This window comes from Bactrocera neohumeralis, chromosome 6, assembly GCF_024586455.1.
Source record: "Bactrocera neohumeralis isolate Rockhampton chromosome 6, APGP_CSIRO_Bneo_wtdbg2-racon-allhic-juicebox.fasta_v2, whole genome shotgun sequence".
NCBI lineage: Eukaryota > Metazoa > Arthropoda > Insecta > Diptera > Tephritidae > Bactrocera > Bactrocera neohumeralis.
The window spans coordinates 51,770,284-51,793,636 of record NC_065923.1 but is presented as its reverse complement, the minus strand read 5'-3'; the positions used below and the strand labels follow the sequence as shown (position 1 = coordinate 51,793,636).

The 23,353-nt window shown below is 35.8% G+C and overlaps 1 protein-coding gene and 1 non-coding gene across 2 annotated transcripts; one reads left to right on the top strand and one right to left on the bottom strand.

Moving 5' to 3' along the window:
* Positions 1 to 422: 422 nt before the first annotated feature.
* LOC126763840 (U2 spliceosomal RNA) lies at positions 423 to 620 on the bottom strand. Its single transcript, XR_007667696.1, has one exon. It is a non-coding gene; the product is annotated as a U2 spliceosomal RNA (small nuclear RNA).
* Positions 621 to 2,544: 1,924 nt separating this feature from the next.
* On the top strand, positions 2,545 to 21,899 carry LOC126762793 (receptor-type guanylate cyclase Gyc76C). Its single transcript, XM_050479839.1, has 14 exons — positions 2,545 to 2,569; positions 2,806 to 3,056; positions 5,438 to 5,509; positions 5,705 to 5,850; positions 7,471 to 7,618; positions 11,054 to 11,147; positions 11,248 to 11,435; positions 14,108 to 14,287; positions 17,607 to 17,711; positions 18,610 to 18,681; positions 18,835 to 19,009; positions 19,077 to 19,777; positions 20,458 to 21,092; positions 21,152 to 21,899. The coding sequence occupies exons 1-14, from the start codon at positions 2,545 to 2,547 to the stop codon at positions 21,351 to 21,353; spliced, it is 2,994 nt and encodes a 997-aa protein (XP_050335796.1). The 3' UTR covers positions 21,354 to 21,899.
* The last annotated feature ends 1,454 nt before the right edge of the window (positions 21,900 to 23,353 follow it).

Sequence of the window (23,353 nt, the reverse complement as noted above, 5' to 3'; positions counted from 1 at the left end):
TTTTTCGAATTTGCTGAAGTAAGATTGCTTATAATTTTTTCTCAGTTTCGCACGAATTTGTTTGACTTTATTTTATAAACAAACGGTACATTTGTATAAACAAATAATTTTTTTTTTATTTTGGTTAATTAAAAAGAGTGCACTAGGCCGGCTGGTTTTATATTATATACATATATAGGTTTTATATAATATAATACGTACTAATAAGTACTTTCTTTTTCCGATCGTTGAACTTTTGAAAATTCATAACTCCATATTTTCAAATTGTGTCGAGATACAACGATATTCGTATCGTACACCACGCGACACGACATATCTTTGAATATAAAAATTTTGTATGGAATGGCCCATTTAGTATATTGTAACTAAAGTTACTCTTCGCTGGAGTTTTATAAAGATACTAAATAATTGTAATGTATTAAATAATTTGGGCCGAATTCCCGGTGGTACTGCAATACCGGGCCAACCCGTGATGGAGGTGGAGCAAGCTCCTAAAACACTCCGTCGATTTCCAAAAATCAGTTTAACATTTGTTGTCCTCCGATGGAGGATCTATCAGATGTTAAGCTGATAAGAACAGATACTACACTTTGATCTTAGCCATAAGGCCGAGAAGCGATAACTAAACCAAGTCAATGGCCAACTATTTGTTCAAAACTGCATATAAAACGGATGAGAATTTCTGCAGCAGGATAACGACAACGAAGGACGAAGAAAAGGACATGGATAAATACACACATATTCATATGTATGTGCAGAGCATGCATTGGAAAAAGGTGGTGGATTTTTCAGGTAGGAAGCAATGCACCGCTGAATATCACATTGACTAATTATACTTTTGCAACCTATTGCTACAAAGTATAATTGTTTGGTTTACCTAACGGTTGTATGTGTCACCTAAAACAATCGACGACGAGAGAAGTTGAAGTCCGGTCTTCCCGTCCGTCCGTGCAAGATGTAACTTGAGTAAAAATTGAGATATCTTGATGAAATTTCTTTTGCGGGTTTGGGGCCTAATCGGAGCACTGCCACGCCCACAAATCGCTAAGCACGAAATTAAGATATAAAACTGTAATTCGGTAACGGGGATCGCAATAGTGAGGGGCATCTGTGGGCAAAAAAGTTTACAAAAGGGCCGTGGCCCCTTTTTCTAAGAAGTTTAATGTACATATCTTCTAAACCACTAATGCTACAACAACCAAATTTACCCGACTCAAATATTATAAGAACTCTTCCCAATAGTGTGAAAATGGATGAAATCGGAAGATAACCCATAACCCATATAACGGTACTGTTCGAAACTACTAAAATCAGTAACTAAATTCGTAAAAGACGTATACCGCGAGATGGTATAATAGGGCTTCAATAGAGCCGGGGTCAAAATTGGACAATGGGCGTGGCACCGCCCTTTTTTAGGCGAAATCGTATATCTCGAGACCTGTCCGACCGATTTCAACTTCATTTGTATGTGGCATTTTCCGACATTTTTATTTTACAGTGAAAATAGACGAATTCGGACTACAGCCATGCCTACTTCCCTTATAAGACATTTTTAATTTCCATCCGATTCTTTTACTTTCCAGTAATTTCAACCAGTAATTAATTAATTAACGGAACAAAACTTTACACTAATAATTCCTTTGCAGTATGCCACCTCATGACCAAAAATTGCCGAAATCCGACGAAAACTGTACAAGACCCAAAATACCGGAAATTTTCCAGTGTTTATGTTGTTGACTGTTGACCAAAAATAACAGTCAATGTATGGGATATACAATTGAAGTTCAGAGAGAATTCTTTTCTGACAATAGTAACTCTGTGTATCAAAAATTGGTTAATTCGGCTCAATACTTCCCTGAGCCCCCATATACTTAATTTAAAGATTTCGAACTTCCGGGTGACCTTATACTGCATATATCGGCAAATATTTGAGTAATCTCAATAAAAATGATGGAGCGTTTTTTACTCTTAACAGTGTTTTTGTGCCTAAAATTTATAAAAGTGGTAAAAATTTGACCCATATAACTAATATCAGGATTTTCGAACATCCCACTGACTTTGCTCCATATGATTAGTTACCATATTACCATATGTGAGGCACCTTAATGAAACCCAGGCAAAATTTTTTAGTATGTAAAAAGATAATAGTTGTTAGGTAAAGTCAGGTCGATACTACCAAAACTCTCATATACTACGTATAATGATTTTCGTTTTTCTAACAAATCTCAAGCCGAATTTAATAAAGTCTCGTGGAAAACGTATTTATTTCAAAACTTAGAACTTTTTGAAATTTAAAAGAGGAAGGGTGAAAGTGGCCAGCTCAAACCCTCGATATAAAATCGATTTCAAAATATTTAGAAATATATATCTACTATATATTTTAGAACTGTTTTTTGTCATTATTACATGACTACTGCTTCTTATGACCATTGAAGAGTTCTTACAGATTTTGAAGGTTATTAATTAATGCGTATTTGTAAGATGATAATATGGTATAAGGGTGATAAAGTAAAAATACATATGACCGAATTCAAAAAATATACAATGGTCTCGACCACAACAATTTTTGGTACAACTTTGATCGCGATGCAATATGAAGCAAATTTTACTTCCTCAAGAGCTCTAAAATACCTTAACCACGCCATGTTCCATAGGAGCATATTAACAGAATTACAAATCCTTTGTGTGCTGCCAATGTTCCCGAGTTAAATGTCGTCGGTTACGCACGTTTTAATACATTTTTCCCCAAATACATACTTAATTCATTATTATCATTCATTATTTTTTTAATTTTCTTCTTTCTAGTTTATCTCATACTCGGTCATTACTACGAGCATGTCGGTCTGATGGTCAGTTTGGAGCGTAAAGGCTTGTTGGCCAAAGGTGAATACTTTGTTGTTGGCATCGACATCGAGCAATATGACCCAGCAAATCCGGATAAGTACCTGCGCGGTTTGCTCTTGGAGAAAATCGACTTAAGCGCCGAAGTGGCTTTCCAATCCTACGTGGGGATTTTTCCAACGGCGCCAGTCTCATTCGCTAAATTTGCCAAAGAAGTGAGTAGCATATGGATACACAAATATTTGTATGTATGTAGAACTACGTATATTTTCTACCATTAAAGCAAAAAATAATTATTCATCCTCTCCATGGCTTATCGCCAAATGAGCGTTTGCGGTTTACTGTCGTTCGTTAGCAGTTTGATCCGAAGCTTAACTTTTATTTTAATTACAATAATGTTTTTCACGAGTATATACATACATACATACATATGTAGAGCACTATATCCATAGCTTGTAAATATCTGCTTTTGCACTCATCATAAGTGGATTACAAGGTTTTGCTCTCGGTCAAACTTGTTGACAAATACCCGATGTATGTACATACATATGTACTATAAATTCATTTGTCTGATCGTGTGATTGTGGGCCAAGTCCGTGAGTTGCATAAAAATGAACTTCATGTAATATCTACAGGAATATATTCGCGTAATCCAAGTATTCAAATAAAAGCTCTGTTACTTTTGTTGTCCTTTGGAAAGAAATTTTACAATAAAATTTTCTTTGTAAGTTCTGCGAGATTCATTCTTTCAATTATGATTCAAATTAGGTTTTTTTGAATAACTATTTGACTGTGAATGTTGTCTGGATTGAAAAAAATCCTGGCAAAATAATATTTAAATAAGTTAATTTTTAACCGTCGTCTTTACTAGAATAACTCATTCATTTACAACTACTGGGAATATTATTATTCTGACACGACGTTTTATTACAATTTCCGGATTGTTTTCCGTGCTTAATTATATGAACTCCTCTTAAGTGGTAACCACTCCAGTTTAGTGTAACGATTTGAATCTAGCTTCTCCACAATAGATTATGTCCCTATTTCCATTGGTTTTTGTGCCATACTTTTACAAGAGAGTAAACCAAATTCAGGGAGAGTAGCCTTTAACAATGAAGTTCATGAATACTTAAGTTTTTATTTACTCGTACTATTTGCATGAGCGACACTCTCAGTTCCGTTAATTCGATTTCTACTCAACAGTTCTCTAAAATGGATTGATTGACTGTGATATGAAGATTAGAGCAGCGAAATTAAAGTGCTAACCATAATCAAAACTAGCTTCCGGTATACATATGTATTTACTATATACTTATATATGGAGTGTGTAGAATGTCCCATAATCCCATTTAATCCAAGTGACAATTATCGAGTGTGGAAATGAGATTACTGTTGGTAGTAAGGACATTAGTGGCAAATACACCCGTGCCCTGCTAATTAGAAACGCTTGAGGAAAAAATGAAAAAATTGCCGTTTGAAACCAAAAACGATCGCTTTTTACTGTTCGCAATAGCCAATATGTTCAATGAAGGATTCCTTTGCATTAAGTGATCTTACAGAAAACTAATATTATAGAAGGAGTTAGGAAGACATCATCTTCTTTTTCTTAATTAGCGTAGACACCGCTTACGCGATTATAGCCGAGTTAACAACAGCGCGCCAGTCGTTTCTTCTTTTCGCTACGAGGCGCCAATTGGATATTCCAAGCGAAGCCAGGTCCTTCTCCACTTGGTCCTTCCAACTGAGTGGAGGTCTTCCTCTTCCTCTGCTTCCCCCGGCGGGTACTGCGTCGAATACTTTCAGAGCAGGAGTGTTTTCGTCCATCCGGACAACATGACCTAGCCAGCGTAGCCGCTATCTTTTAATTCGCTGAACTATGTCAATGTCGTCATATATCTCGTACAGCTCATCGTTCCATCGAATGCGATATTCGCCGTGGCTAACGCGCAAAAGACCATAAATCTTTCGCAAAACTTTTCTCTCGAAAACTCGCAACGTCGACTCATCCATTGTTGACATCGTCCAAGACTCTGAAGACATCATATGAAATGAAAAAATTAGAGTTTTGTTGAATTAAAGTGGTGGCTGTAGAAAATATGTGTATATGAAGTGTTTCTTTCATTGAGCACTAAGCATATGTTAAGCTAAAAGATCGACCTTAAAGCAAAGAGAACGGCATTCGTAAAAATTTTCTAACTTATATTTGCGTCGATGTGGGGGTTTCTAAAATAAATGGCATTTGACAGTAACTGTGTGAAGGAGATGGACTTATAATTATAAACTTTTTTCAAATTAGTTATTTTTCAAAGCAAAAGGGGCCACATTTTGTGAAGTTACAATTATTTTTAACCAACACAAAAATATGTTAGAAAATATTTATTTTTAGTTGATGAAGGGGCTTTCCTTCACTTTAAGAAAGTTCTGTTTCCAAATAGTTGCCAAATGCTGTATTTATGTGTTAAAGTAGCGGGTAGTGAGGGCTGTGTCAAGCGTGTGAACGTGCGTGAAATATTTAATGCTCAAAATAATCTTTATAAACAAATCGTTTTGGCCATTAATACATTTTTATCTCCCTCTCCATCTCTTTTGGTCTTAGGTCAACAAATATATGGAGTTGCCGCCATTCAATTTCCCCAATCCTTTAGGCTATTTTGGCGGCGCAAAGCAGGTGAGTAAATAAGCTGTTTGAGTACAATTCCTCGTAGCGATTTAACGGTTATTAAAGCATAAAATTCACCGGCAAATCCACTAAAGATTTACACGCAAATAAAAATCTAGGAATTTGTTACTTTCTGCCATTTCATTCCGTTCTTTATTCAATTCTCTCTTTCATTACATTTGCTAAATATTTTCTTTGTTTTAGATCAGCGCCGAGGCTGCGTACCTCTATGATGCCGTTCATTTGTATGCAAATGCGCTAATAAAAGTTTTGGAAGCAGGTGGCAAGCCCAAAAATGGCACGGCACTCATTGCGGCCATAAAAGGTTCCAAATACCTGAGCGCCATGGGGTGAGTCGAGAACAAAAGAGAAATATTTTTTTTGTATTGACATAAGGTAACTGTTTGGCACTCAGCACAATTGTGTGGAAAATAATAGCAGTTGGAGTTCTAAAACATCATACATTTTCCAACGTTGTCTTGGTTTTATAATTTAGTGGTTAGTGGAGGAAATATTGAGAAATACAAACGAATATACGAGTACATAGGTATTCCTAAAAATGTCTTATTTCGTATTCCACGCACCCATATAACGAATTTTCTAATTACGGACTGTCAGTTTCACTTAAGGGTGGATATCTCAGAGCATAAGTCCAGTAAAATAAGCGGAAGGTTGATAAAGGACTATCATTTAATATAACAATACTGAGTAAAGATTTAAATATAATTGGTTTGTAGCATATTCTACATCCATGTAACAGATATAAGGCAGTTCCTCGCCTGCCTAACTTTGTAATGGATATTTTTGATAAAAAAGGAAAGCGCTTTAATAAAAGTCGAAGTATCTTAGTTGCTTAGAATTAAGCAAAATTCTAAAAGAATAATTTATGTCGATTATATTAAATATTAAAACTCTGTACAAGAACGAAATGTTGAATAAAGAAATATCTTTCACTGTGTACAAAGTTTTATTAAAATATTAAAGTTCTTTCTCTTCATTTGGTACCTCAGCCAATAGTAAAACAAAATGCTCAACCTTGTACCCAAATTAAGAATAGGTATACTGTTTTCTTCCAGCTCTCAATTAATTTTTTATGCTTACAATACTTAACTTCCAAATAAAAGTAACAAAATAATCGAGTATTCGGTTCTCAATAATATTGCTTAAGGGTTTCTTATAATAAAAATATGTGGTTCTCCCAAATATCTTAATTCAATCTTCGTTATTGAGTCTATGACAGATTTCCTCGTATTTTTACTTTTAAAGTCTTATGTACGGCCATAAATGAAGCCATAAAAATATTTGTATACAAAATGTTGGGGTGTTATTATCTGTGATTTCTTCATTAAACGGGGTTTTCAAAGGTAGGTGGTCCTGAGCAAAATTTAAATCGAGATATTTAATTCAAAGTGAGCAATATCAGACCCTTTTTTAAAATTTCGTCATATCCCGTTTCAATATCTTTATTGCGGAAATTTCGGATATACAGCTGGGAAATGTAGAATTTTCTCAGTCTCTGGAATGCCTTTATGTAGAATGAAAACTCAATTTATATTTTCATAAAACCTACGACAGCTTCAATTAAACAAAAATTACCAAACTTTTATTTTTGATATTTTCACTGCTATTATTTTTAACCTAAATGTGCATACACGAACTTTTTGTGACATTCGAAACAATTTCATGTCGTCATCGTCAAATCTAAAGACACTTTGTTATAGCAAATTAAATCTTCTTTTTCAGAATGCACCTTTTATTTAATGATGTTTTAATTATTTTATTTTTGGTGCTTACAAAAAATGTGAAAATATTTTTTTTACAGTTATTTAATGATTATTTCATGCCGGTGTCTGAATGTAGAATTTTAAAAACTTTTAAACATACAGATGTACTTATGTTTATACAAATATCGATTGGAAATTAGTTCCCATATTAAGATTACAAATGCCTTACTCTCTCCTCTCATGCAGCTATCATGTGTACATCGATGAGAATGGTGATGCCGCTGGCAATTATACAGTATTAGCGCGTGGCTATGCGCGCAATAGCAGAAATATGACGGTTCCTGGCCTGGTGCCGGTGGGGACATTTAGTCAGACACAAAGTGATAAATTACCTGTGAGTATATAAATTCATATGCAAAATATTTTAAAAATTTGATTATGAAGAAGTACAGTCACATAATTTGAATGAAAAATATTTAATTTAAATACAATTTGTATAGAAATTATTTTTTTTTGGCTTTGTTATTTTAATTGTTTAACATACATATTTAATTCAAACATACCTAAATTATATATAAATGTGTATATAAAAATAAGACCTTGGAATCAATTTAATTTTTAATAATTTATTTTATTTAATTAATTTTAATACTATACTATAGTTAAGCAATGCTTTTTTGATGTGCCGGATTTTGACAGATAGTTCCTTTAAAAAAAAGATTGGAAAAACTTTTACTTTTTAAAATGAGCATATCATATACAAGTATATACTCCTGATTCGCTTGAATACGTGTATTATTTTATTTTAAGAAACAAGCCTATATCTTTTCATTTAGACCTCGCAGAAGCTCCGTTTAAGCTTGCTTTGTAGTCTCAATACAATAACTTATTTATATTAAGCAAACAAGTGTGACTGGTTATTAAAGTTTTACAAATTAATGACTTTAGTATTTAAAACTGCCTCCTACGTTTAGGTTAGCTAAAAATTTCTGTTTGGAAGGCTATCAAAAAGGCTTTTTAAGTAATCCAAGGATATCTCACTCCATTTAACTTTTATCGCTACTATAAAGGACTCGCGATCATGGAATTCACGGCCTGACTGATAAACCTTGCAGGGCATCCACTCCCAAATGTTTCCCATTATATGTACTAAGGTCAGGAGAATAGGGTAGCCACTTCAACAAGTTCATATTTTGAACTGAATCTAAGATTCTACTACCCTTTCGGCGTGGATCGGAGCATTATCCTGTTAGTATGTCCAGGAAATTGGTTGAAAATATCGGAAACTTGCGAAAATGCATAGTATTTGTTTGTACGAAGAAACAGCCATTTTTGATGTTTGAAACTGGAGTAATTTTTTTCATAATAACATACCACACCCCCTTCGCGGCTATAGTGTGGGGCTTGAAAACATTTCTCTTTTCTAAGGTCGTAGAAATAATAATTAAGTTCGTCGGCGCCGTCGAAATGAAATATTTTTCCATCCGAAAACTTGACATTTGCATTTCTATTAATTTTGGAAGCAATAGCTAGCTAAATGAAGAGACGTGGGCTCGTAACTTAAAAATAAAATATGTACCCATTCAAGTGAGTCGGTTGTATATACATTAAGGTGGGTAAAAAACGAATGTTTATTTCGCTTGGTACTCTGAAAAATTGGTTGACAGAAACCTATAAGAAAAGCTCTCCAAGTATGAGGGCTTAATTTCATATTATCACTACTTGAAAAAATATTTCGTTCCATAGATTTATGTAATAGGAAATTAAATGCTTTACAAAATGGTCTCCTACGCTCTAATAATTGATATACCAATATTTTAAATTCGAAACTTAGGAAAAAATGTTCACTGAACTTGTAATATTTCCACGTAATCAGTTTATTCTGCAATATACATACATACATACATAGGTATCGTACCAAACGGCACGAGCGCAAAGCTATCCGATGAAAAGTTTATCTTCGGTCAAAGTTGCCTAAATATTCGACTTTTTAATTGATAATCATAGACCCGGAGACAAATAATAATAATGCGTTTAACTTTTAGCTTCGAAAATACGAAGAATAGGAGTAATATTCCAACAATATTTAAACATTTAAACACTTACTTTGACATCAACCGTTATCACTGGTTGTTTTGAAAATATTTATAGTAATTCTGTTATTTTCGAAACAATTTAATTTCAACTACCATGTTCCGCAACAGGGGTAAACCTTTGCCGAGAGCATTACCCTCATCTGTCTTTCAATTTGTAGTTTGAGTCTAGAATATATTTTCGGCCAATTTTATTCGGCTCTGATGGATTTATGTTTTGTGTAAATGAAAAACTTTTTTTTGTCGGGGCGCTGGCATAATATTTGGAACCACTTTCGACCACTCTGTCAGTCTGTATATTTTAGTACCAGTGTTATCCCTTGAAAAGCCGTAGCTTTAATAGAAAATGCTGGATATAATTTAAGGTTTTAACTAAAGTTATAAGATTCGTAATTCCGGTTAGATTGTCATTTAATGAGTCTCAGATGGCATTTTTAAAATAGGAGCGCGAAATAAAATCACATTCTAATACGAAAGGCTTAGGGCGGTAACAGAAATAGATATGTTTCATTTAAACTATATTTTTAGTAGTTATGATTATTTATATTATATGTTATTTTTGAAAATTTTGTATAGAATTTTGTTTTGTAATTACCTTCACAATTATGTTATGCTTAAAAGACAAAAGTGCTTAAGTCGATTTTGTTCACAAGTTTGATTTTCGTCGGATTAAAGTTTTAAACATATAGACGACTGCACGACAGCGATATTTTCTTGTTTGCAAATGGCGACTAAAAGCCAGCTTCTTGAACATTTTGAAGACGGCAGTGACATATCAAACAGCTAATGTACACAACTTCCTTGTTGCCGTACTAAAACTTTTTACTTGAATGATATTTAAATATTTTGTTCAAAGTGAAATTTTTTGCGGAAATAATAAGTAAATAGGTCCATCAATGTTTTAAATTATCAATTGTTTCTACAAATCATATATCAGAGCTATTATATGCCTCCGTTTGTAAATTAACGTTAGACTTGTTAGAGCTTTGAATAATTTTACATTTCACTTATTAGTGGCAACACTACGCTGCCCATTGCTGCCGTCAAGTCATGCTAAGGTGGCTAAGTAATTGTATCTATAAGAACGTGTGTATTTTAATATTGACCAGAGGCTGCCTGTCCCCTGCCGTCGTCTACTTGTTCCATATATAAGATTCATCGTGAAGTTAACCTCACTTTATGACACAAAATTGGGTTTATCTCAACAAAGTGACCAAAAAGAGGATTTCTAAAAATTGCATAAAGTCGACTTAAGCCTTATGTCTTATTAACTCAACCATATAAACTTTTAGCGTTAAATAGGCACGTCAATTAAATAGTAAAATACTCTAAACTAATCGTTTTTGTTTCAAATATATTTGTATACTAACAATTATCGCACTTCTTGCATAAAACCCTGTACATTTTTCATATCGTACTGAAATCTCTGCACTCTGTATTTGCTAATAACTAATTTTATATAATTTCTCATTAAACAAATGCTTTGAATAACAATAAAAAAATGAAAAAAAACCATGAAAAATACCAAAAGAGTTTTCTACAGGTGAGTGCTCGCTTTCCTTGCTCTTTTTCCGTTACTTTCCGAACTCATTAATTGCTTTTTACCTCGCTGCCTCATAACTTATTTCACTTTCAATTAAATTAAATTAATTTTTTTATCGTTTATTGAAACATAAATAAATTAACGCACTTTAATTGCCATTCAATTATTAAACATCTCGACAATCAACAAATAGGATCTCAATTTATACGGTAAAATCCATTGGGTGAGCGCGAACGGGCGGCCGGCGGCGGAGCCGAAATGTGGTTTTGCGGGCGAGAAATGCATCAGTGAGTAATCGTGGCCGAGCGGTGGCGTCGGCCAACATGTCGCATAGCGTGCGCCCATTTCAATTTGCTTCATTAAATTGATTTCGTTTATTATTTACAGGTTATACGGGTGAGATATCGGCGAGCATTGCCGGCGGCGCGCTGGTGCTGCTCGGGATTATCTCGTTGGTGTTGTATCGCAATTGGCGCTACGAGCAGGAGTTGGATAGTTTGTTGTGGAAAATTGATTTTCGCGAAGTGCAAATGCACGAAAGCGAGAAGGAGCAGTCTAGTCAAAAGCAAACAAGGGTGAGTGCCAACTGTTTAATGTTTAAGTGAATATGGACTTGCGAAACAGAAAAAAATTTAAATGAAGCGAATGAGTATAGTGAGATGGATAACTTACAGAACGAAGTTGTTATCAGTGAACTTAGTTTACCGCTTTTAAATCCTAAATATATTATATATCGAATAATAATATTCCCGGGGTCCTTCGAATGCCGGTACGTTTCAATCCTGAACATTTTATTCAAAGCAGATTCTAAATTAATGGCTGGATTTTTGCCGAACTTTGTTCGCCGAGAGAGGAGTTTGTTTTTTTTGCTAGATAAACGAAATTATCTGCGACTTCAAAGTTATGACAGTCAACAGTGACATGGGAGCCAAGTCGCGAGGGCGACGACTGTTTGTTTGATGACAGGAAATTTTTCATCTTGTCCTCGTTCACAACGAAACCCATACGCTTCGCTTCCTTATACAGTCCGGATAGAGTAGAACAAACAGCGTGGTTTTTAAGGCCAATGATATCAATATCATCGGTGTACCTTCTCAATTTAGCTGTGCTGCTCTTATTATCCCTCATAAGGCCGCTGTACTAATTGTCATAACAACTTACTCGTCTCCGTTCTTGTCCCGTCCATCACATTTCTTGGACGGCGGTTATGTCAGCCTTTACTTTTACGAAGGCATCAACCAGCTGGGCAGCGGCATCTTCCCAATTTAGGGACATTGCAGGGACATGCGCTTGAATCATACCGCTTGTTTCAAGACCGACGCCCGCTCGCAACTCTGGTGAACAAACGCTGCAATTAGACTTCAACGAACTCTTAAACCGAATATGTGAGAGTGGTTCCGTTGAAGCTTCCTCTCTTTTAGTCGTGATTCCAGGATCCATACGGGTTGGTTACCGCATCTTACACAACGGTGGCTCACGTTTCCAGGGTATGTGGCGAGCATGCAAAAGTATGAATTGGGTATGAGCCTACGACTGTAACTGTTTAGCTCCAGTACCCCTCAATAATGGGAGCAGGTACACAATTTAACCAAAAAAATAAAATATTTTGGCTTGCAATCTCTTCAGATCTGCACTTACTTCAGGGTTAGATCGCGAAAATAACAACACTTGGCCGAGAATAATTTGGATCAATTCCGATATAATATAATATATATATATGTGACCTGGTCTACGAAAAGGGAGCTAACGTAAAACTATTTTCTAATATAAAAGTATATATCTCCTTTTTTTTTTTTGACACCTAAGCCCACTTTCCGTAGACCAGGTCACATATAGTGGATCCAAAACTATTTGAAAATTTAATAAACGCTTTGTATGCCTCTCTGTAATATGCTTGTGTGTCTATATTATGTGAAAAAAGATCTATGCCTTCTGAAAGGAAATAAGAGCAATCCTTCATTTTAACTTCAGAAGATGAACAAAATCATGTTCGGTTAGATTCTCTTTTACAGATAGTGTGTCAATCTCCGATAATTGGAAAGATCTAAAAGTTTTCAGCCGTTTCAGAAATGTTAATACATATTTTGAGAATCTGTTTTATAATCTACTTTAGTTTAAATAATATGAACAACCCACCATAGAAATAGAGGATGCCGTCTGAAGCCACAGTCCCCGGATTATTCCTAGGATCAAACGAACTTTGCAACTGTACAGCCAAAAACAATAATAATTTTATTATTAATTTTTTAAAAGTTGACCGCCGGTGGAAGTCGAAAAAAGCACTTATTATTAAGTGGGTCACAATAAATTCAAAGATCTCTTCATTTTCACGAAGAAAGAAAGTATTTTCATTAGTTAGTAAAAATGAGTTTTGATAGTTAAGAGTTTGTGGGGATTATCAGAGATCGAAACTCAAACAAATGCACATTTTAATATTAACATACATATGTAATATATAAATAATTTCAAAGAACACCCATTGCTATATCTACAGACGCTTTATATATGTACATATAATAAAAATATGTATTTTCACGTACAACGACAACTACAACAAACAATGCTGGCAATGATTGCTTAGAGTATACCACAATAAAATGCCAACTTGGGAGCAAACAGACACTCGGATAGCAACAATAAGAGCAATAACCAGTCTGTCCACCCACGCAGTTATGCAACCTAACGGCTTCCTGTGTTGATGTCCTGTTGAATAGGGACTAAAGCAACTTGACAACATTTAGCATAATGATGCTCTGCCATTGCTGACAAATGTTTATGTGCTTACTGATTGCTTTCCTTATTGTTGTTTTTGTTGTGGTGACTGCTGCAACACTTGCGAGTTGCATGTGACATACGAGTACATCCGACTGCACTTGACAGTGTTTTGCTTATAAAGGGAGTAGATACGAACTGTGGTAGTTATTTATGTATGTACAAAAATGTTTATGTATATAATGAAGCATTTAGATGAGGGTTACGTGCACCTTTCTTTAAAAATTTAAACTTTCTCTACCAATTGTTATCTGCTTGAATAAATTATATGTTCCTATGTCAGTGTTAAGTGGGTTTTTGTAACGAAATAGTGGTGAATTCAAAGGGTGTTGGTTAAAATAACCAAATTTTTGGAATATAAAAATAATTCATACATTAAATATTTATAAGTTATTAATATTGTTTTTTATTTAGTCTATAAAATGTATTTATGTATTGAATATTTAATCAGAAATAATTTTTTTTCATTTGTTAGTCTACTCACCCGCTTATACGCACCAGCCAAGTAAGCCTGAGCTCAAATCCGGATGCTGATTTCCGTTACACGACAATATTTACGCCTATAGGCCTATATAAAAATCAACTATATGCAATTAAGAAAGTTCGAAAGAAATCCGTGGATATAACTCGGGAAATGAAGAAGGAACTTAAATTGGTAAGTGGGTTATTTGTTAAATAAAAGTTTTAATGTAAATATTTAGATAACACAGGTCAACAAAAAAATTTAAATTTTTTTTTTTGTTATCTGTTTGAATGCTTAATTCCTATCCTCAGACATTGAAAAACACTTAAATATTAATCTTTAGTTCTTTAAGTTTGCTTTGGGATGAGCATAAAAGAAATACAAAAAATATTCACTTTTAGACAGTAATTTCTTGTTATTTTACATTTATATATTATTTTTTTTCACACATCTTGAATAAAAACGACTCTTTTATCTAAAAAAAAGTTTTCTAATTATAATCTATAGTGAAATTGTAGAAAAATATAAAAATCAGTCATTTCTGCTTAAAAAATCGAAAAATTGCTCTAATTTCTACAAAAGCAAACTTTAACTGGAAAAAAAATGTTTCCTTATTTTTGTCATAGGAGAAACTAAAATTTAACATGTAGATGTCAGACCCAAAAATCGTGTTGACCGGTGTAATCAAAAGAAATAACTTGAATGTGTTTAAACAAATATATTCTCATATTGAAAAATATACTAGAAACAAAAAAATATATATTTTACGAAATTAAATTAACTTTGATAAGATGAAGTTCAATTTGTATGACAGCTAACGGGTGATCCAAGTAAAGGTACTTTTTTCAATAGCCTTCTTTGACATATCACGCGTGAGTCGTGTCAAGTTGTCATGTTATCTTTGTTCAGTATTGTTTAGCATTTCATAATGGAAAGACAACGTTTGCAATTGTTCGACTTTATTACGAGAATTAACGTTCTGTAAAGAATGTGATTCGCGCGCTTCGCTCAACTTATGATCAACATGATCAGCCTGCTGAGCAGACTATTCGCAACACCATCATCCATCTTGAGATCCAGCATTCATTATTGGATAATATTCGACCGAATAGACCACGTCCAGCACGCAGTGAAGAAAATATAGCAGCCGTAGCTGAAAGTGTACACGAAGACCGTGGAGAGTCGATTCGGCGCCGTTCGCAGCAACTCGAACTGACGTATGGAATGACTTGGCGCATTTTACGCCGAGATCTTAAATTGAAAGCGTACAAAATACAGCTTGTTTAAGAATTGAAGCCGATGAAGCTTCTCAATGAACATCGGTTCGCTCTATTGACTCTTGGAAAGTTCCATGAAGATTCTCGATCCAAATTTACTTGTAATTCAGTAATGAGGCCCATTTCTGGCTCAATGGGTAAATAAACAAGCAAAATTGCCGCATTTGGGACGAAGAGCAACCTGAAGATATTCAAGAGCTGCCATATCATCCAGAAAATACAACAGTTTGGTGTGGCTTGTGGGGCGGCGTAATCATCGGTCTATATCTGTTCAAAAATGATGACGATGATGATAACCAACTATTTGATACCTGAAATTGAAGCTCGTGATCTCGGTGACATTTGGTTCTCACAAGACGGTGCCACTTTCCACACATCGCATCAATCAATGGATTTGTTGAGAGAACACTTCAGTGAGCAGATAATTTCACCTTTTGTGCTGTGTGATATGATACCGTTAGACTTTTTCCTGTGGAGATATGTAAAGTCTAAAGTGTATGCGGACAATTCCGCTTCGATTCAGGCCTTAGAGCAAAATATCACGCATGTCATTTGACAGTTACCAATATAATGCTCGAACGAGTCATCGGAAATTGGACTCAACGGCTGAACCATCTGAGACGTAGCCGCGGCCAACCTATCATAAAAATAATATTCAAAAAATAAATCCCAAATAACGTTCTTTCGAATGATTTCGCATTAAATTTGAAGTGTTTGTGTTTTTTCTTTAGAAAAAAGTAGGTAATCTCGGCATATAGCTTCTAAGCAAACTGAATTATGAAAATCAAGCCCTTGTATGAACAACTTTTTAGTTGTGAAGGATATTATAACGGGGTTTTCAATAGCAAAGCTACAAAAGTAGACCAATAGGGACAGCAAAGCACGCCATATTTTTCCCGCTCTTTCGACATTTCTCTTCAGTAAATTTTGCCATTGGGAAGATATACGATCCAACAACGAGTCGAAATTATTAAAATTTACTACCGAAATGCGGAGTCAGTGGCCTCAACTTTAAGAGCGGGTTTTTCAATAAGAGCGATACAAAAGTATTTTTTTTTTAATAAAACAAAAACTGTTTGTGATATCAATGAAATTATGTATTCCTGTGAAAGAACATTCGTAAGTACTCCATGAGTATCCATTGCATCCTGAAAAAAATTACGGTTTGGTGCGGTTTATGGGCCGGCGGCGTAATTGGGCCGTTTTTCCGTGATGATCAAGACCGGCATTTTACTGTGAATGAGAATCGCTTTCGCTCAATGATAACCGAATATTTTTGGCCTGAATTTGATGATATGGACTTGGACAATATGTGGTTTGAACAGGACGGCGCTGCAAGTCACACAGCAAATTTCACAATCAACTTATTGAAAACCAAGTTTGGTGAACGTGTTACCTCACGAAAGTCAATTGGCCCCCTCGGTCCTGCGATTTGACGTCGTTAGACTATTTTCTGTGGGGCTACGTCAAGTCTGTGGTCCATGCCAACAAGCCAGCGACGATTAATGAACTTCGTGAGAGTATCAAATGTGAGATTGAAGCAGTATCGGCCGATTTATGCTTGAAAACCGTCGAAAATTGGGTTCAGTGTCGGGATTTCTGCAAGCCGTACCCGTAGTGGCCATGCAAAAGAAATCGAGTTCCATACATAATGGCATCGAAAGTACTTTCACACGAATAAAGAATTGATATCTCAAAAAATTATTAAAAAAAAACTTTTGTAGCGCTCTTAACCTCTTGAAAAACCTTCCGTGCAAACGATGCTAAAATTTTTTTGTTTTTTATTAACATTATTTTAATTAATATCATTAATATTTTTTGATAGGTATAAAAACTACTTTAGTAAATTGTTTATCAAACAACTATTTTTTAAATTTTTGTTTCAATTTAATTTTTTCCATTTATTTCTGGTATATCTTTTCTTTCTTTTTTCGAACTAGACACAAATTTCCTTCCCTTACATTGACTTTGCGCTTTTTTGATTGCAGTTGACATTCAAGTAATGCACATAATATTTCAAATCTCTTTCTTTTCTCTTTTCTGTTTTTGTGCGTTATTCCAACTTCATCCGTTTGCTGCAACATGCCACCGCGACAACTCAATATTACTGTGGGATTTGTGCGCTGCGTTGTCAAATACACTCCTCGCCAATGCGCGCTTTTTGTGAACTGCAACAACAATATACATACTTCCGTTATTCGCTAACCATTGTGCGTGTATGCGCCCGCACACAGCTTCGCGATACACGTCACGACAATATATGCGCCTTTATTGGTGCCTGCACGGATCCACCAAACATTTGCATCATCACGGAGTACTGCACGAGGGGCAGCTTGAAGGTAAGTCCTAAATCAGCTCAGCTCAACACCCTTTAAGCGCGCGGCAGTTGATACAAATTGCTCTGGCGTGGAAACTCGCTACCATGAAAGAGTAAAGTCTCAAGAGAGGATTAAGAGGAGATGAAGTAAAAAGTGAAAAGGATGATAAATAACTTGAATGCAAATCTGCGATTTCAATTCATTTTCCGCAGAGAGATTCCAAATAGTTTTTGTATGTATGTATGCTATATGGCTAAATATGTATACTTGATGGTATTCATAACTGATTTTATGACAAATTTTCTGAATTGATGAAATAGGTATTTGTTAATCTTATTTTTAACAAGATGGAGTTTTAAGGCACACATTTGAAGTAACTGAGATCGTTATTATTTCCTAGCTCTGATATGTTCTTGTTTCCTAAATTTTGACTGAGAACATAGAAAATACGCTCTAGAACGAGTTACATCTCAAGACTAATTATTAAAAAAAGTAGTTGAAAACTGCTGGGAAGTCTAGTGTTCAATATTTTGAGTCCCCGTTAAAAAATTCTTATTTTGAGCTCCGTACTTCTAATAAGGTCGAGATAGCACCCTTTGGGCGAAATAGATTTGTGTCGAGTCAAATAGTTTCGAGATTGATTAAGGAACGAAATGGTTCATGAACTCCATTCCAGTATTAATATGTATATTGTTCCTATAGCTAAATTTCACATTTCACTCAGTACAGACTCTTCTCACTTTGAATACTCATTTAAAGTACATCCTCAGTTCTTACTTTGCCAATATTAATTATATTAGAAACAATATTTTTGTTGACATCTTAAATTTTTACTCAACTTTAACTCACTAATCTGTGCCATTTATTTTCTCTTTCTCCCACCATTCGTCGCACTAACGTACACGCTATGCGCTCAAAGGATATATTGGAGAATGAGGACGTCAAGCTGGACAATATGTTTATCGCTTCAATGGTCGCCGACATCATACGCGTAAGTTCAATACCGCAATAAGCTTCCTTAAACGCTCTGCACACCCGCTGGGTAAAAAGCTTTCGTAGCATTTGTCAAACATTTATAGAAAAAAAATTTAAACAATTTCCTTAATACTTCTCATACGCTTTTCCCCTTTTTGTAACACGACAGGGTGTCATCTACTTACACGAATCGCCCATTCGCTTTCACGGTTCGTTATGCACCTCCAACTGCCTGGTCGACTCACGCTGGGTGGTTAAACTGACCGATTTCGGGCTGTTCGCCTTCAAGAAGGGCATGGAGGACAATTCAACGGAGGTGCCGAACATGACGGTTAAATGTACAAGTATGTGTCGCTATTAAAGCATTGTTTTATAGGTCTTGCTTTAAATATTTTTTCTTCTACTTCAAAGAGTTGCTCTATCGCGCGCCCGAACTATTGCGTCTCGGTGCGGCATCGCTCGTGCAAGGCACACAAAAAGGCGACTCGTATTCCTTCGGCATTGTGCTCTATGAGATTCATGTACGACACGGTCCATTCGGCGAGACCGGTCTTACCCCCATGCAATGTCTGCAGAAAGTTCTCCAGCCGCAAGATCATCTATATCCCTATCGTCCCTCGTTGCAACCGCTGGAAACCTCCTTCGATTGTGTACGTGAAATTTTGCGAGAATGTTGGTCTGAAAGACCAGAAGAACGGCCCGACTTTAAAACGATACGTGCCAAATTGCGTCCACTACGTAAAGGTATGAAACCAAATATTTTCGACAATATGATGGCTATGATGGAGAAGTATGCCAATAACTTGGAGGCGCTTGTGGATGAGCGCACTGATCAACTGCAAGAAGAAAAGAAGAAGACTGACGCATTGTTGCTAGAAATGTTGCCACGACCCGTAGCGGAACAGTTAAAGAAAGGCAATAAAGTAGATCCGGAGAATTATGAGCAAGTGTCTATATATTTCAGTGATATTGTGGGCTTTACGGCGATGTCGGCGGAGAGCACGCCATTGCAGGTGGTAGACTTTCTGAATGATTTATATACCTGCTTTGATTCCATCATCGGACACTATGATGTCTACAAGGTCGAGACGATTGGAGATGCATATATGGTGGTGAGTTAGTAGAGGATAGCAATTCGATTTTTTAGATTAAGGTTATTAGACACACTTCTCCTTTTTACCCAAACACGCCTTACTTAAAGGGTCCTTAAGTGACAACAGTACCTGAAATTGAGAATTTTATGTTAGAATTTTATGTTTTGACAACGGGTTCTCGAACATTGTCTAATCGTTGAAATCTAAACCCCAGAAGATCTAAGAGTCCAGCATTGAAAAAGTTGATGATATCTGCTTATAGGGCCTATCTCATCCATATTCATTTGGACTAGGTATAAGTTCTTTGTGTAAAAAAGACAAATTAGAGTACAATAAATTTCTTGATTCAATCCATCAGTAAAAAAAGGGTTCTTTCGGTACTTATTAAAGCACCACAGATAATAGAAAACCTGTTTCTACTTATGAGAATCTTCTATAACACAAGGAAATAGTGTTGAACTCCGTCAATATAAAAAATCGACGGAAAGAGCTGTGAAGATTTCAAGATCTCACTTTGGTCATCTTTATAGAGCAGTATGAGAAAGCAGTTGATCCAATGAGATTTAAAATTTACTTGAAAATAATTTACCGTTATTTCTTATATTTCATTCCGAGCCTAAAACCTTTACCAATAATATTTTGATCTACTATTGACATACGGAAGCAATATCTTAATATTTTTCCACATCCATCAACAGGTCTCAGGTCTACCGATCCGCAATGGCGATCTGCACGCCGCCGAAATCGCTTCGATGTCCCTCCACCTGCTCAGCGCAGTTTCGGAGTTTAAAATCCGGCATCGACCCACCAACAAACTGCTACTACGCATAGGCATACACACGGGGCCGGTGTGCGCCGGCGTGGTGGGTTTGAAAATGCCACGTTACTGCCTCTTCGGCGATACGGTAAACACCGCCTCACGCATGGAATCGAGCGGTGTGCCGCTTAAAATACACTGCAGTCAGCAGTGTCGTGAATTATTGGAGAAATTAGGTGGCTACCACTATCAGGAGCGTGGTCTCATATCGATGAAAGGTAAAGGTGATCAACGCACCTATTGGCTGCTCGGCGAGGATGAGGATGCGCGCAACAAGCGCAACTACGAGCGTTCCCAGCGACGCGGTTCACGTGCTCTCAACAAATTCATACAGGGCACCATTAAGCAGAACAACCAGCAGCAGATTACCTCTGCTGTGGTGGATTATGGCATACGTTCGTCGTTGAAGAATAAGGGTATGCCGCGCAATTCGCTGACACGTTCCTCCAGCCTCGAGTCGCCGAAGAAGCTGCGCTTCGCCACCGGCAGTCTGCTCGAGCATCATCGCTATCATAGGTTCGTTGTTAATTTTGAACTCTGTATGTTACTATATCGAAATATTTAATTCTTTACAGCGATGAGGCGCTCTTGGAGGTCATCACGGACTCCTACACCGGCGTGCGTCGCTCTTCCGGCGCTTCGACGCATTCGCGCTACGAGGAGTCGACACTGTCCTGCGGCAGCAATGAAGAGCTCACCAGTTGGCAGCGTCAGCGTCGACCCTCATCGTACCCCACAGCCAATACACCCCTGCTGCTCAATCACGTGGAGACCTGACAGTGCGTGCCAGAGGAGTAAGTCGGTGTTGCTATCTTAACGGCAGCGTGTGAAAAATCAAATACAGGAATTTAGTAGACTATTTTGACAATTACTTAGTGTATTCGAACGAAAAGTTAACAAAAAGTAGTTAATTATTTTAATTTTCTCGCATTTCACTGCAGCAAAAATTTGCTGAAAGAATGTAAAATTAATTTTAATTAGTGATTTTAGTACTAATATTTGTGTATGTTTGTATGCATTGTACTTAGAAGACTAGGCTGAAAGCTAAGCAGTTTCGAAAACTAAACGCTTCCGCTGTGTCAAATGAATTTAAATTAGTTTTAAATTGTTTTTGATAAACATTTTAGTTTACTGATAAAGATATATGGGCTATAGTATAATATATAAATAATATAATATTAATGATGTTTTAAATTTCAAAGAAAAGGTTACAATAATGTTGCATGTTGGTGATTGCCAAGTTCTAGTCGTTCATTAAGTGTAAAAGTTGGATGTAATTAAATTAATGTTAAGCAAATAAAAGTGTAGTAAAAGAATTAGAAACGGTTGTTTTTTCTTAAAAATTATCTTAAATTCCCAAAGGCTGTTCGAGATAACACTATTGATAGAAAAATCCAACTTAGTTCCCAAATTGCGAATTAATTCACTGGCAGATGTGGTTAACCTACTAGAGATAGAATACGGATCATGCGTTAGAGGGAATTCGATCTTTCAAAGTTTCCATGAAGTGTGGCACACTTAACCAATCCGTAAAATGCTCTATTAATGCAGGACATTTTAATATTTTTGTAAATATAAGTCTAGTTCACTTATACCAACCATACAAATATGGTTTTGTTAATAATGAATGGTATCTAGAAACCGTAGACGTGGTCCAATAGATTATCTCGATATCTGAAACACTACCTAGAGTATCTACATATGTAAGCTGCACTTTAATAAGAATATGTGAAGTCAGAATCAGATGAAAAGATTTATTAATATCTTCGCTTACTCTAAATTGAGTAATTTATCAATTTATGTACTGTACGGTATTGTCGAGTTCCGGAACAGCGACTTTTTCCTGTTCGGAGACTGCAAGCGAATGCTCGGTGGGAAGAAATCTACCGACAGTGAAGGGGAAGAAATCACCGAGGCTGAGATTTGGAAACAAAATAAAGATTGAATTACAAATATGGTATTAAAAAGATGGAAAGTGACTATAATCGGTTGTATCGACCCATATTTCTGGTATGAAGTCAGCCGGAAGTTAGAAAACTTTTCTATTAGCAATTATTGATCTAAATCAGCCCATTTTTGTCACATGATCATTTTATTATCACATAAGGATTCTCTCTGAGTTGAGTATAATATATCTCACAGATTGACCTCTGTAGCAACATATTGTAGAGTATAAAAATCGATTTTTTGAAGCCGTGAAACAATGTAACCGCTTAAAACTCTTTATATGTATTTCAATATTTCTACCCCTAATTCTCTCAGTTCAAAGCGGAAGGAATCAGAGAAGCTGTGAAACGATTAGAAACCGGGTATTACACAAATTTTCCTAAAAAAGTTTGCAGAATTGGGGCTCAAAATTTAAAGCTTTAGTTCATGATTACTGTTTTTTTCTAGTGTTTTCGAAAAGGGTGCTTGTAGTGTAGTCGTTTCTTAAAACGCTAAATATTTATAAAAATGTACCACATCGTGGTTTCATAGAAATCTTGGTATCGCTGCTAAATTAAAATTGATGTATATTGTGACAAAAAAGTACCCCGAAATTGTAATATACAACATTTGATGAGTCGACGTTACGAGCTTTCGAGAGAAAGGTTCTGCGAAAGATTAATGGTCCTGTAAACGTTGTACACGGCGAATATCGCATTCGATAGAACGATGAGCCGTATGAGATATACGACGACATTGACATAGTTCAGCGAATAAAAGGACAAGAACTACGCTGGCTAGGTCATATCGTCCGAAGTGGACGAAAACACACCAGCTCTGAAAGTATTCGG